Below are 15,468 nucleotides of genomic sequence, written 5' to 3'. Positions count from 1 at the left end.
TTTTATTTTTTTTTTTAAGTTTCTTTTTTTTTTTAAGAGAAAGAGGAGAGAGAGAGAATGAATTTTAATATTTTTATTTTTTAGTTTTCGGGGGACACAACATCTTTGTTTGTATGTGGTGCTGAGGATGGAACCCGGGCCGCGCGCATGCCAGAGCTCATCCCCAGCCCCTTACTCCATTTTATGCTTGCTTAAAATGTTTTCTTTTCAGCCTCCTGACAGCTGTATCTATGTTAACAATACATTAGTATCTTCCCACGGCCTTGACGTATAACAGAAATAACTATGAAATGTATAATCAAAACAATTCTCCAGCTGGGGTTGTGGCTCAGGGGTAGAGCGCTCACCTCGCACGTGCAAGACCCTGGGTTCGATCCTCAGCACCACATAAACATAAATAAGTGAAATAAAGGTATTGTGTCCAACTACAACTAAAAAATAAATATTTAAAAAAACCAATTCTCACATGTAATCAAAATATCTGTCTCAACAAGGTCTTTCCGACCTACATCTGGCTCAACTGTCCTTGTGGTTTTTGTGGGTTTTCCCTTTATAAACTCTATGCTTCCAAAATTCCAGTGCTGCGAGTTCTAGAGGCGATACCTGTTCCCAGTCGCTTACCTGACTTTCTGATTTAAAGGACTTTTTTCCCCTTTCAGTTTGGCTCGATAAGTGTGGGGGTCTGTTAATTCTCACTCACACAGTAACAATCTCATCTTGCAGATGAGAAAACATATTCAGAGAAGTAAAGCTATTTGTACAGTCACATAGGTAGAAAACCTTCCAGCTCAGACGCAAACAGGTCTGTCTAGTTCTAAGGCTGTGTACTCAACCATAATACTGTGCTTTCTGCTTATCCTGTAGATGATGGGGAGACATTAAAATTTTTCAAAGAGAGGAGTGACAAAGTCTGAGTTTTTATAAAGATTCCAACTGGCAAAATGAACAACGGGCTGCAGCAGAGGAAGACCGACCTCTTAAAATCAAAAATAAAATTTAAAAAAAGAGGGGGGCGCGCTGGAGGATTCAACCCCGGTACAAAAACAACAACAACAAACTAGACGTAGGGTAGCGAGGATCCTGGTGTCACTAAGCAAGCCAGGTCAGAGGGCTGGGAAGCTCTTCGCTAGAGTGGGTGGAGCTGATGAGTAAAAATGGTTTAGAGGCGGGACTGGGGGGTGTGCACTCGACGCTCTGCTGCATCTGCCTGCAGACGCCCAACTTCCGTCGTGGGCGGCCGCCCGCAGGTAGTGGTGTCGAGCGCCGAGCTCCAGGAACCAAGCTGGGTGAGCGGGCCCTGGTGGCCGCGCAGTCTCGCTAGGCGACATGAGTTTGGCTGGGGGCCGGGCCCCCCGGAAGACCGCTGGCAACAGGCTTTCTGGGCTTCTGGAGGCAGAGGAAGAAGATGAGTTCTACCAGACGACTTACGGAGGTTTCACTGAGGCAAGAGCCGGGCCTAGGAACTGGGAAGAGAGGAAGCTAAGGGACCCCAGACAAAGGAGGAGGGGGCGGGGAACCCAGAGGACCCCTGAGAGCTGGTGGAAACGCGGGCGCGGGGCGGGGTAAAGGAGGCCTAGAAAGCCCAGCCCTCGACGCGGGGGTGGGTCCAGGACGGAGGAGGCCTCCGCAGGCGTCCCGAGGTGGTGGCGCCCCGGCGCACTGGGACGTCCAGAACCGCCAGGCGCGTCGAGGTTAGGCCCCTAGTGTGCACTGCCCGACGGCTCACTGAGGACCGGGAGGGACCCCGGAAAGGGGCCGGGCTCGATAACCCCCTCTTCAGCTTTCAAGTCTCTATGGAAATGTTTTCTTAGATGACCCTTCCTTACGTATCCTAAAAGAGTCCCTCTTTATTTCCTTAGCAGAACATATTTTAAATTTGAAACTTGATTTGGTTTGCTTACTTGTTTTTGCTTTTCCATTAGATTGTAAACTTTATAAAGTTAGATTTGTTCCCCGTTATATATACAATGCCTAGATCAGTGTCTGGACTGGGCTGGCACTTGTTAAATATTTATTGACCAAATCTTTCTAATCCTTAAATATGTGTCAAGCATCTAGAGCGTGCCATAGGGTGTCTTAGGCTCTAGGGAGACAGTATTAATTCAACCGGCCCAAGCACAATGGCACACAGACTCAGAAGACTGAGGCAGGAGGATCTCAAGTTTGAGACCAACCTCTGCAACTTAGCGAGACCCTTCTCAAAATATAAAGGGGTGAAGAGCCAGGCGGTGGGGCTGAAACAGGAGGATCACAAGTTCAAAGCTAACTTCAACGATTTAGCGAGGCCCTAAGCAACTCAGGAAGACCCCTCTCTAAATAAAATATATAAAAAGGGCTCTGGGATTGTAGCTCAGTGGTAGAGCGAATCCAGAGCACTTGTGAGGCACTGGGTCTATCCTTAGCACCACATAAAATTAAATAAATAAAAGGTATTGTGTCCATATACAGCTAAAACTATATATTTTTTTAAAAGGGGCTGGGGATGTGACTCAATGGATAAGCACCCATGAGTTTAATTTCTGGTACCAAAAAATAAAGTGGGAAGGGCTGCAAGGAATAGCTCAAGGGTAGAGTACCCTGGGTTCATTCCCAAATACATACACAGTCACATTCATACATAAATAAACACTGCCCTGGGGTTGGGAGTATGCCTTAGTGGTAGAGCACTTGCCAATTAGGGTATAGTGGTGGCACATGCCTATAATCCCAAGAGGCTGAGGCAGGGGGATCACAAGTTGAAGGCTACCTTCAGCAATTTAGCCAGGTCCTAAGCAACTTAGTTAGACTCTGTCTAAAAATAAAAAGGTAAAAAGGATTGGGATTGTAGCTCAATGGTAAAATGCCCCCACCAAAAAAGAGAGCACTTGCCTAGCATGCCAGAAACCCTGGTGATCTGTTAAATATCGCAGACCCCAGTGGGGGAACTGACTGGCTTCACAGTCAATTAAAATACCACGTGATAAGGACTGAAACAAGAGGTAAGCATAGGATGCCGTAATAACTTGTAGGTGCCAGGGTCTTGGTGGGGATAGGCATCCCCAAGGAGATGACTGTTTCAGCTGAAAACAGTCTAGAAGTAGGCCTTGGCTGGATAAGAAGTGGGGGCAGTGGGGTTGTCCACAGAAAGAAGTGGGGTAGAATGTATAAAGGTATGGAGATCCTGGTAAGTTCTACTTTCATTTTCCAGGAGAATAGTAATTAGTAAGGCTAAAGGGTAGAATAGTAATTAATAAGGCCTGGGTCAGATTATGTAGGGCCTTGTGAGCTGTGTTAAAGGGGTTTGCTCTTTACTTGGAGACTGAGAAGAGTCACTAAAGTTCTATAAATGCACACCTGTAATCTAAGTGGCTCTGAAGACTGAGGCAGGAGAATCACAAGTTCAAAGCCAGCCTTAGAGCCAGGCACAGTGGCACACTTATGTAATCCCAGCAGTTTGGGAGGCTGAGGCAGGAGGATCGAGAGTTCAAAGCCAGCCTCAGCAAAAGCGAGGTGCTAAGCAACTCAGACTCTGTCTCTAAATAAAATACACAATAGGGCTGGGCATGTGGCTCAATGGTCAGGTGCCCCTGAGTTCAATCCTGATACCAAGGAAAAAAAAAAAAAAGCCAGCCTTAGCAATTTAGTGAGGCCCTGTCTCAATAAGGGCTGGGGGTACTGAGGTTGTAGCTCAGTGGTAGAGTGCCTGCCTAGGGTGTGTGAGGCACTGGGATCAATCCTCAGTACCACATAAGAGTAAAGTTATTGTGTCTATCTACAACTAAAAAATTAAAAAAAAAAAAATTTTAAAAAAGACTGGGGATGTGGCTCAGTGGTAAAGCACCATTGAGTTCCCCAATACTGGGAGTGAGGAATGATTATGTAATGGACAATAATCTTAAGGGGGCAGAGAAAGTAGAGAAACCATGGAAATATTGGGCGTAATCGTGCAAGCCTATAATCTGAGCGGCCGGACGATTCTAAGTTCAAGGCCAGCCTCAACAAGGCGCTGAACAATTTAGTGAGACTCTGTCTCAAAAATAAAAGGGCTTAATATGTGGCTCTTGATTAAGTGCCTCTGGGTTCATTCCCCGGTACAGAAACCATGGGACTGGGGCAGAGGGTATAGCTTTCGTAGAGCACTTTCCTAGCATGTCTGAGGCCCTGAGTTGGATCCCTAGCACCAGAGAGGGGAAAATGTTACATGGACAGTAGTGTTCAAGAGAAATTAAGAAGGGGCTGGGGATGTGGCTCAAGCGGTAGCGCGCTCGCCTGGCATGCGTGCGGCCCAGGTTCGATCCTCAGCACCACATACAAACAAAGATGTTGTGTCTGCCAAGAACTAAAAAATAAATATTAAAATTCTCTCTCTCTCTCTCTCTCCCCCTCTCTCACTCTCTCTTTAAAAAAAAAAAAAAAAAAAAGAGAAATTAAGAAAATAGAATCCCTAGGACTTAGTAACTGGGAGTCATTACTGATACAGCACTAATCAAATGGTTTTAAATAGAACATTCTCATCTCTCCTCCAAGGCCTGTTTTCCTATTCCTGTCGTTTTACGAGTCGTTATTTAATATGTACCCTTTAAGCTTCCAAAAAGGATTTAAGGAGGCTTATAATATAAACAAAAAGTAAGAACAGCAAAAATAGAGACAGGTCAGAAGTAATTGTACCAGGAGCCTATGCTAAAATGGTAATAGCAATTGATATTAAATTTAGCTGTGAGCTTCCTGGCAGCCAAAGTCTGAATTTCTTTTTTTAGTAAGAAAGAGGCATACAAGTACTTCAAGAAAGACAACCTTATTCAGCATGAAGGAGAATTTATCATTGCGTCCTTATATAAGATATATATAAAGTAATGGGGTTGGTAGATGATATAAAAACACTGCCTTAACTAGCCATGTCTGTTAATGACTCTTGATAAATGCTAAATGAATGGTAGTAAATTGGGGCTGGAGATATGGCTCAAGCGGTAGCGCACTCTCCTGGCATGCGTGCAGCCCGGGTTCCATCCTCAGCACCACATACAAACAAAGATGTTGTGTCCACCAAAAACTAAAAAAAAAATAAATATTAAAAAATTCTCTCTCCCTCCCTCCCTCTCCCTCCCCCCCCTCTCTCCCTCCCTCCCTCCCCCCCTCTCCCTCCCCCCCCCTCCCTCCCTCCCTCTCTCCCCCTCTCTCCCTCTCCCTCTCTCTTTAAAAAAAAAAAAAAGAATGGTAGTAAATCCATAATTTAGTGAAAACATTTCTAATGGGAAGTTGAGCCATCCTATGATGATATGGCTTAATACTAGATTAAGAGTTGAGGGGATTAATGTGTTCCTAGGCTGTCTTTCACAAACATCAGTTTGGAGGAAATGATGGTCATCAGTGCAGGATTGAACTCTGGCTGGTGTGGAGTGTCAACCATCTGTGTTATGTGCTTGCTTTGCAACCTGTGTATCAAGATTAGAACATGGGGCTGGGGATGTGGCTCAAGCGGTAGCGCGCTCGCCTGGCATGCGTGCGGCCCGGGTTCAATCCTCAGCACCACATACAAAGATGTTGTGTCCGCCAAAAACTAAAAAATAAATAAATAAAAAAAAAAGATTAGAACAATCTGCATCACTGATTGAAGGGAGATCCACATGTTTGAGTGGTTTCAACCCAGTCGACCCCCCCCACTTTACTTCTTTTGTACTTGGGTTGAACCCAGGGCCACTTAACCACTGAGCCACATCCCCAGCCCTTTTAAATTTTTTTTTCATTTTGAGACAGGATCTTCCCAAATTGCTGAGGCTGGCCTTGAACTTGCAGTCCTCCTGCTTCAGTGCCTGAGTCACAGAGATTACAGGAATAATACATTTTTACAGGTGTGTGCCACTGCACTTGTCCCAGTTGACTTCCCTTAAGTGACTTTCCCCCCTTTTCTTTCCAGAGTGACTACCATTCTAGCCTTAACCTGTATCACCTCAGGCCTAGGCTATACTTCAGATTTTCTAGCTTTTCCAGCACATCTAACTAACCCTCAGAGCTTTCTGGAACATCTCTTATACACGCCCCTAAATCTTCAGTGGCTTCCCATTATTGATAGTAATACCCAAATATTTTTCCATCTCAATACACCTAAGGAATAATACATATTTTTTTTTCAGAAAATTTAGTTGATCTCAACAATGATTATCAATATTGCTATAGATAAGGAGAGGGAGAGGATTAAAAGTCAGTAAGCTGCAGGTTTAAATCATAGTTATTAGCTTGACATTTAATTTTCTCCATAGACCTAATTTGAAATTTTATAGGGCAATCAGTGTTGGAAGGAGGTTATGTTAGAGCCAAAGCAACCAGCTAAGGTTTCTTGCCAGAGATAAACCTGGTTTACTTGGGTCTAAATCCTTATTCTGCCAAGCACAGTGGCACGTGCCTATAATCCCAGCAGCTTGAGGAGGGTATTGCAACAGAATTTTGAGTTCTAGGTCGGCCTCAGCAATTTAGCAAGGCCCCAAGCAATTCAGTGAGAGAGATCCTGTCTCTAAATAAAATAGAAAAAGAGCTGGGGATGTGGCTCAGGGCGTAAGCACCTCTGGGTTCAATCCCTGGTTACCCCCGACCCAAAAAAAAAAAAAAATCTTTATTCTGTAAGCACTCTATGTACATTCCTGCTTCTGAACCTTTTTCCGTCTTTCCACATACCTGTGAGTCCCTCTTCCCTCTTGGCTGTCTAAATATTGTTTTAAACTATGACTCAAGTTCTTTTCATCCTTTATAGTCTAAATCAAGGTTCAGGGGCAGGGGATGTGACCTAGTGGTAGGGTGCTTGCGTGGTATGTGCACAACCTTGGGTTCAATCCCCAACATCCACAAAAAATAAAATAAAATCATGGGTCAGTAAACTACAAGTTTTATTCCAAACTGACCCATTCCCTATCTGGCCCTTTACAGAAAAAGTGTTCTGATCTCTGGTTTAAAGGATTGAAGTCTAAAGGTTAGATTTGGACCACCAGTCTTCTTTGATCTATAACATTGTATTGCCATTTGGTACTTTATGTTGCTTTGTATTAAAATGTTTTTATTGGGAGGGGCCAAAATCTGAGTAACTGAGAACCACACAGTGACAGAGACCCCCACCCAAATAAAAATCCTGAACACAAAACCTAGGTGAGCCCCTTTGTTTGGCAGTATTAGGTACAAGTTATTACACATTGTTACTGGCAGAATTAATGGAAGAGGAAAATTGGACTCTGCTCTATGCATCTTTTATCTTTGCTGGTTTTAATCCATATCCTTTCACTATAATAACTTAGTGTAATCAAAAAATATTTTTTATGACGATGTCCTATACTTCACAAGACTATGGGACTATTTTTGGCGGGGGAAAGAGGTACCAGGGATTGAACCCAGGGGCATTTAACCACTGAGCCATAACCCTAGCCCCTTCTTTTTTTTATTTTGAGACAGGATCTCACTAAGTTACTTAGGGCCTTGCTAAATTGCTGAGGCTGGCTTTGAACTCGTGATTTTCCTGTGTTGGCCTCCCAAGCCACTGGGATTATAGCCGTGTGCCACTGTGCTCAGCTATACTATTAGACTCTTGTAGGTAGAGACCAAACCACATTTTTTTTTTTTTTTTAAGTCATGGATGGCAGAATGCCTTTATTTTATTTGTTTATTTTTTTCTGTGGTGCTGAGGATCGAACCCAGTGCCTCACACATGCTAAGTAAACACTCTACCACTGAGCTACAGCCCCAGCCCAAGAAATTCTGTTCTTTTTTTTTTAATTCATTTTTTAGTTTTAGATGAACACACTGTCTTTATTTTGTTTTTATATGACTGAGAATCTAACCCAGTGCCTCACGCATGCTAGGTGAGCGCACTATCACTTGAACCACATCCCCAGCCCCAGAAATTCTCTTTTTTATGAAGGGATATTAATAAGTCTATTGCCAGGGGCTGGGGATGTGGCTCAAGTGGTAGCGCGCTCACCTGGCATGCGTGCGGCCCGGGTTCGATTCTCAGCATCACATACAAACAAAGATGTTGTGTCCGCCGATAACTAAAAAATAAATATTAAAAAATTCTCTCTCTCTCTCCTCTCTGTCTTTAAAAAAAATTAAAAAATAAAAAATAAGTCTATTGCCAGCCACTCCCATTGTGTTCTCAGGAATCTGGAGATGATGAGTATCAAGGGGACCAGTCAGACACAGAGGATGAGGTGGACTCTGACTTTGATATCGATGAAGGGGATGAACCATCCAGTGATGGAGAAACAGAAGAGCCAAGAAGGAAGCGCAGAGTAGTCACTAAAGCCTATAAGGTACAGGAGGAATCGGGTTTTTTGGACCTTTTTAATCCCTCTTCTCTCAATCATTGGGTCCCAGTGCTCCCCACACTGGTCCCATTTTCTACAATGCTAGTTTGTCTGTTAAGATCTTCATCTTTCTCCTTATCTCTTCTGTTCTCCGGTATCTAATTGTAATCTGTGTCCAGGAGCCTCTAAAGAGCCTGAGACCTCGAAAGGTTAGCACCCCAGCTGGTAGCTCTCAGAAGGCCCGAGAAGAGAAGGCGCTGCTGCCACTTGAACTACAGGATGATGGCTCTGACAGTGAGTATGGAAATTTGGATCAATAGACAAAATTAGAATGTGATGATGTATTATTTTATCAGTGTTAAGTTTACTGAAGTTGATAAGCATAATGTCATGTAAGAAAAATCTTTTTTTTTTTTTTTTTTTAGGAAATACACACTATTTTTAGGAATAAAGCCCATGATATGTACAGCTTAATTTTCAGATCATTTAGAGAAAACACACACAGAGAATGAAATTAGAATAAAACGGGGCAAAATACTAACAGTAGGTGATGTAAATTAAGGGGATACATGGGTGTTGTTTGTACAGTTCTTACAGTTTTTTTGTAAGTTTGAAATTATATCCCAGTAAAAAATTTAAAAATATGTAAATAAACAAAGAAGGTAGATGTGACTTCAAAAGATCTTACTTTTTGCAGGTCGGAAGTCCATGCGCCAATCTACAGCTGAACATACACGACAAACATTTCTTCGGGTACAGGAAAGACAGGGCCAGTCCCGGCGGCGTAAGGGGCCCCACTGTGAGAGACCACTGACCCAAGAAGAGCTGCTCAGAGAGGCCAAGATCACAGAAGAGCTCAACTTACGTTCATTGGGTCAGTCTATAGTTTCAGGGAAAATAGGTAGAGATAGGCTGAGGAGCATAAGAAAAACTTTTGAGACCTGGAGGACCAGAGAACTGTAGAGAGACAGATTTGGGACAAAGGAATCAGAAGACATAAATAAGAATAGGTATTTAAGAGCAAGGGAAAATGCAGTTATGTGGGCTCTGAAGAATAAGGTACATTTAGGTATTTTTATAAAAAATAAAAGCTGTATAGAATTAAATTCTAGTTCTAGGGAGTGGGAATGTAGGTCACTGGTAAAACATTTGCCTAGCATGCTAGAGCTCCTGGATTTGATCCCACGAACTGTTAGGTCAGTGGCAGCGACTTGGTGGCGACTTAGTGGCAACTTAGAACAAAGCAGCCCGCGCTGCTTTGAACATCAATCCCCCAACCTAACAACTGTGTCCATGTATAACTAAAAAAAATAAACAAGTAGTACTGGAGATTGAACCCAGAGGCACTCTACCACTGAGCTATATCCCTGGCCCTTCTTTTTTTCAATTTTGAGGCAGGGTCTTGCTAAGTTGCCCAGATTGGCCTTGAACTTGTGACTGTCCTGCCTTAAGCTTCCCAAGTAGCTGGAGTAACAGGTGTGCACCACCACACCAGCCACCATCTTGCTTGCTATCTTTGTTCACAAAATGGGATAATAATAATAATGCCTCTTTAATGATAATCATGAGAATGGAAAATCAGGGTTAGTCATAAGATAAATTGCTTTACTGTACATATTCTTAAAAATATCTTCAGTTGATGTGGGGGGTAGGGTGCTAGACCACTGAGCTACATCCCCTTCTTATTTTTTATTTGAGACAGGGTCTAAACTGCTCAGGCTGGTCTTGAACTTGTAGTCTTCCTGCCTCAGCCTGCCAAGTAGATAAGACTACAGGAGTACCCAGTCTAAAATTATGAATTTCTTTTGCAAAATAATCTCAAATCATGAGAGGTAAATGAGAGATAGAGCAAACAGCAGATTCTTACCACCCATCATATGTTTTTTTTAGATATATTTTATTGAGTGAAAACGCAAGTAGAATCACCTTCAGTATTTATTTCTCTTCCTGAATCTCTTCCTTATGGTGTTTTTTTTTTTGTTGTTGTTGTTGTTGTTGTTTTTTGGGGGGATTTTTTGTTTTATTGTTTCAGTGCTGTGGATCAAACTCAGGGCCTCACACATGCTGGGCAAGTGCCCTATCACTGATTGCAACCCCAGCTCTATCTCTGTTTTTTGACCAAGGATATATGTAGTTGATCAAAAATAAGTCAAATGTAATTCTGCTGTGGAGTGGAAGATTATTTACCCTAACTACTTTGTACCGAAGCCATCCTAGTTTAACAATAGTTATGAAATTTAGACAACTTGACTCCAAAAGAACACAATGATTGAGAAAAGATTTAGTTCAGCCCTGACATCTTCAGAATGTATTTTCATGGATCTTTTCCCCCGCCCTATGGTACTGGGATGGAACCCAGGGGCACTCTACCATTCAGCTGCATTCATATTCCTAGCCCTTTCTATTTTTTGAGACCGTCCTGCTGAGTTGCCCAAGCTGGCCTCAAAATTGGGATACTCCTGCCTCAGCTTCCCAAGTAGCTGGAAGTACAGTCATGTACCACCATGCCCAGCTTCATGACTTTTTTAAAATTTTCCATTCTAAACTGCATGCTGTGGCACATACTTGTAATCCCAGCTACCTGGGAGGCTTAAGGAAGATCCCAAGTTTGAGGCCAACCTCAAACCAACAAAGCGTAGCTTCTCTTAAAAAAAAAAAAAAGCTAGAGATGTGGCTCAAAAAGTGGCTCAAAGTGGTAGAGGCCCCTGGGTTCAATCCCCAGTACCACACACATCCAAAAGAATAATAAATAATAATAATGATAAATAGTAATTATATTGGCTTTAAAATAGGATATATAATTATAAACATATGTGATAATAGTCCAGTACTTTTAAAACAGTAGCTGCCCTCAAAACATCTAATGATTGAGAAGTATCATCAACCATGAGTGATATCAAGACTCCAGGCTTTGAAATCACCAGGATAACCTAAGATGATAGGAGTTGGAGTGGAGAAGAGTGGAAACTCCTGCCGAAGTCCTTCATAAGAGAATGACTATGACTTAGAGAAATTATTGTAGACTTTGGTACTGGTCTCAAAAGAGAAGGGGGTCTGCAGATAGGTGGAAGAAAAGTGATCTAAAACCTGCATCTGCATTGCAGAGCTCAGTAGGATACAGGGGTGTCCTACATGGGACATGAGAGAATGAGCAGCCTCCACCAGAAGGCTGCAGGGAGAGCAGTGGCCACAGTGGATGACCAGGTTTCCAGTAAAGCAAGTTGTGTAAGGAAAGCTGAGTGAGGAGCTGAGGATATGGGTGAGTTGGCTGATGATAGAGCAGGAGGTCCACAGAACAGAGGGATGCCTTGGAAAGAAGGCAAGGGATTGAAAATTTGGGTCAAAGTAGAAGAAGCAATATTACCAGAGTTCAAGTAAAAGAGCATTTCAGTCACTGAAGAGGTTTCCAGAGCATTCCTTTCATGGTCAGACGTTAGAGAATTCTGTTCACAGTACCCACATACGAGAAGGACCCAGAAATGTGGAGTTCATTCAGAAGAGAGGGAACAGGAGTATTTTATTTATTCATTAACAAATACTTTTGAGTGCCTATAATATGTCGAATGCTGCCTGACGCTGATGACGTGTAGGTAATATGGGTCACACTCACTGCCCGTAAGGAGGAGACATGTACCAACTGTGAATTACCATAGAGCAGGGTCATGGGGTCCAGGTAGGTGACACAAAATACAGCCAGCTCAAGGACTGAGGTGGCTTGGGGAGGAATGCTTGAAGGGAGGAATAGTCTGCCTGATTGCTTCCCAGTGAGAACGTGAACTCAAGGTTGCCAGGTTGCCTGCCTTTTTATTTTGTACCGGCATTTGAAACCAGGACACCACCACTGAGCCACATCCCCCACCCCTTATTTTTTTTTTTTTAAAGAAAGAGTGAGAAAGAGGGAGAGAGAATTTTAATATTTATTTTTTAGTTTTTGGCAGACACAACATCTTTGTTTGTATGTGGTGCTGAGGATCGAACCCGGGCCGCACGCATGCCAGGCGAGCGCGCTACCACTTGAGCCACATCCCCAGCCCCAACCCCTTATATTTTGAGACAGGGTCTCAGTAAGATGTTGAGAATCTTGATAAATTGCTGAGATTGGCCTCAAACTTGTAATCCTGTCTCAGCCTCCTGAGTAGCTGGAGTTTCAGGCATGCACCACCACACTATGCTTCCCGCCGCCCCCCGCCCCCCCCCCCCCCCCCCCCCCCGCCTTTTTGTGTGTGTGTTTGTTTCTTTGTTTTGTTTTTTCTTCAATACCAGGATTGAACCCAGGGGCTTTTAACCACTGAGTCACATTCCCAGCTCCATCCCTTTTTAAAATTTTTCTATATTAAGACAAGGGTCTTGCTGAGTTGCTTAGGGCCTTGCTAAGTTATGGAAGCTAGCTTTTTTTTTTATTATTTTTTTTATTTTTTTTATTTTAATATTTATTTATTGGCGGACACAACATCTTTGTTTGTATGTGGTGCTGAGGATCGAACCCGGGCCTCACGCATGCCAGGCGAGCGCGCTACCACTTGAGCCACATCCCCAACCCTGGAAGCTAGCTTTGAACTTGCCATCCTCTTGCCTCAGCTTCCCAAGTTGCTGGAAATACAGGCATGAACCATTGCAACTGGCTTCCTTGTTTTTTTAAAAAAGGAACCAGAGGGCTGGGGATGTGGCTCAAGCGGTAGCATGCTTGCCTGGCATGCATGCGGCCCGGGTTCGATCCTCAGCACCACATACAAACAAAGATGTTGTGTCCGCTGAAAACTAAAAATAAATATTAAAAAATTCTCTAAATAAATAAATAAAAATTAAAAAGGAACCAGAAATCTATATTTAAATATCATTTCCCAGTTTCTGAATGTCAACAGTTCCAATTTTTGTTTTTGTTTTTTTAGTTGTAGATGGACACAATACCTTTGTTTTATTTACTTATGTGTTGCTAAGGATCAAAACCAGTGCCTCATGAGTGCTAGGCAAGTGTTCTACCACTGAGCCACATCCCCAGTACTGATTGAACCCAGGGGTACTCTACCACTGAGCTACACACTAGCCCTGTTTATTTATTTTTGGTATAGGGATTGAATCCAGCAGTGCTTTACCACCAAACTATATCTAAGCCCTTTTTATTTTATTTTGAGGCAGGATCTTGTTAAGTTGCTGAGGCTGGCCTCAAAACTTGTGATTCTCCTACCTCAGCCTCCATAGTCACTGGGATTACAGGTGTGGGCCACTACATTCAGCCATTTTATATTTTGAGAGTGTCTCAGTAAATTACCAAAGCTGGCCTTGAACATTCAATCCCCTGCTTCAGGCTCCTGAGTTGCTAGGATTATAGGTGTATACCACCTTGCCTACCTAGTTCCAGTTTTTCTTTAAAACACTGCAAATCAGATGGGCACAGTGGCATTTGCCTATAATCCCACTGTCTTGGGAAGCTGAGGCAGGAGGATCTAGAGTTAAAAGCCAGCCTCAGCAATGGTGAGGTGCCAAGCAACTCGGTGAGATAGGGCTGGGGATGTGACTCAGTGGTTGAGAGTGCCCATGTGTTTAATCCCCAGTATCAAACACTTAATTGTCTGCCAGCTTGCAGCCTCTGCCAAAGTCTGTAATAGGTACAGTAATAGAAGAGTGTACTAGGGGTGCAGTGACACACACCTGTAATTCCAATGACCAGGAGGCTGAGACAAGAGGATTATATGTTCAAGGTCAGCCTTGACAGTTTAGCGAGACCCTGTCTCAAAAAAAAATAATAATAATTAAATACAAAAGAATGTACTAGATACAGGGGAATGGAGGTAATGAATCAAAACTGTGGTATGAGGAGTGGTTTAGTGGAGTGGGTATTATGATTATCCTGGGGAGGAAAGAGTGTAATCCATTTCTTGGCCAGGAGCAGCGTAGTTGACAGCGTATTCATAGAGGAGAGTCCAGCACCCAGGAAAAGGAACTGGCGCCTTGTCACAGAGTCCCTTTCAGCTTGAGGTTCTTCAGTGCTGAGTGTTTGAGAACCCAAGTTACTTGAGAAAGGAGGGGTAGGGAGGATGTGAAGAGGGGTAAAAAGAAAACTTCTGAAGCGGGAGGTGTTAGGAAGCCGTAGGAGTGGCCAGGTCAGTGGCCAGAGAGATAATTGAGAGATTATGGAACAGAATTGAGTGTGGGAAAGGGAAGAGTGACCATCTTTTCATTTCTGCCGGTGACACTGAAGAGACATATGAGCGACTGGAGGCTGACAAAAAGAAACAGGTTCACAAGAAACGGAAGTGCCCTGGGCCTATAATCACCTATCATTCGATGACGGTGCCACTTATCGGGGAGCTGGGCCCCAAGGAGGAGAATGTAGATGTCGAAGGGTAAGTGGGCCAGCCTGCTGAGCTCACCGCTTTCCTCACAGCCTCCCTGACTTGCACCTTTCAGAATCTGCCCTCCCGTCAGCTCCTTTCTTTCAGCCTCTCTTTTCTCTCTTTCCTGTCTTTCTTTCTAGCCTCACATTTCTTCCCATCTACCATCATCTAGGAGGTTCTCTCAGGATGCCCACCACTCCCGTTTTTCCTCTTTCCTCATCTGATTTCCTCCCTTCTGACTCTGTTTCCCCTCAGCTCTTGTGTTTTCTCCCTATCTTTTGTCCTCAGACTTGATCCTGCTCCCTCGGCCTCCTCATTGGCTCCCCATGCTGGGACTGGACCTGTCATCCCACCTGCTCGCTGCTCGCGTACCTTCATCACATTTAGTGATGATGCGACATTTGAGGAATGGTTCCCCCAAGGTCGGCCCCCAAAGATCCCTGTTCGGGAGGTCTGCCCAGTGACCCATCGTCCAGCTCTGTACCGGGACCCTGTTACAGACATCCCCTATGCCACTGCTCGAGCCTTCAAGATCATCCGTGAGGCCTATAAGAAGTACATCACTGCCCATGGACTGCCTCCTACTGCCTCAGCCCTGGGCCCTGGCCCCCCACCTCCTGAGCCCCTCCCTGGCTCTGGGCCCCGAGCCTTGCGCCAGAAAATTGTCATCAAATGAAGAGATGTCTAGTCCTTAGAAAACTCTTTCCTGCCTGAAAATGGGGGTCTTGATCTTCCCTCTCTCTCTACTTCTGCCCTTAATATCTCTGATTGCCCATTCCTCTTCTATATGTCTTTCCCCATCTTTCCCCCAGTTCCTTGTTCATTTTGTTGTGGTTTTTTAATCTAATAAAATGGAAAGATCCTTCTTG

The 15,468-nt window shown here is 43.7% G+C and overlaps 1 protein-coding gene across 1 annotated transcript; it reads left to right on the top strand.

Moving 5' to 3' along the window:
- The first annotated feature begins 1,243 nt into the window (after nt 1-1,243).
- Vps72 (vacuolar protein sorting 72 homolog) lies at nt 1,244-15,468 on the top strand. The gene is made up of 6 exons (XM_076861847.1): nt 1,244-1,443; nt 8,118-8,270; nt 8,444-8,558; nt 8,962-9,138; nt 14,464-14,608; nt 14,888-15,468. Exons 1-6 carry the CDS (start codon nt 1,327-1,329, stop codon nt 15,273-15,275), a joined length of 1,095 nt encoding a protein of 364 aa, XP_076717962.1. The 5' UTR covers nt 1,244-1,326; the 3' UTR covers nt 15,276-15,468.

The sequence above is a fragment of the Callospermophilus lateralis genome, chromosome 7 (genome assembly GCF_048772815.1).
Source record: "Callospermophilus lateralis isolate mCalLat2 chromosome 7, mCalLat2.hap1, whole genome shotgun sequence".
In the NCBI taxonomy this organism is placed as follows: Eukaryota; Metazoa; Chordata; class Mammalia; order Rodentia; family Sciuridae; genus Callospermophilus; species Callospermophilus lateralis.
The sequence above is the reverse complement of the archived record's forward strand: the minus strand, read 5'-3'. Positions and strand labels throughout refer to the sequence as shown.

Coding starts and splice junctions, on each gene's coding strand:
- Vps72 (XM_076861847.1), top strand. CDS start 1,327: ATGAGTTTGGCTGGGGGCCGGGCCCCCCGGAAGACCGCTGGCAACAGG. Junction 9,139..14,463: donor GCTCAACTTACGTTCATTGG/GTCAGTCTATAG, acceptor GTGACACTGAAG/AGACATATGAGCGACTGGAG. Junction 14,609..14,887: donor GAGAATGTAGATGTCGAAGG/GTAAGTGGGCCA, acceptor TTTTGTCCTCAG/ACTTGATCCTGCTCCCTCGG.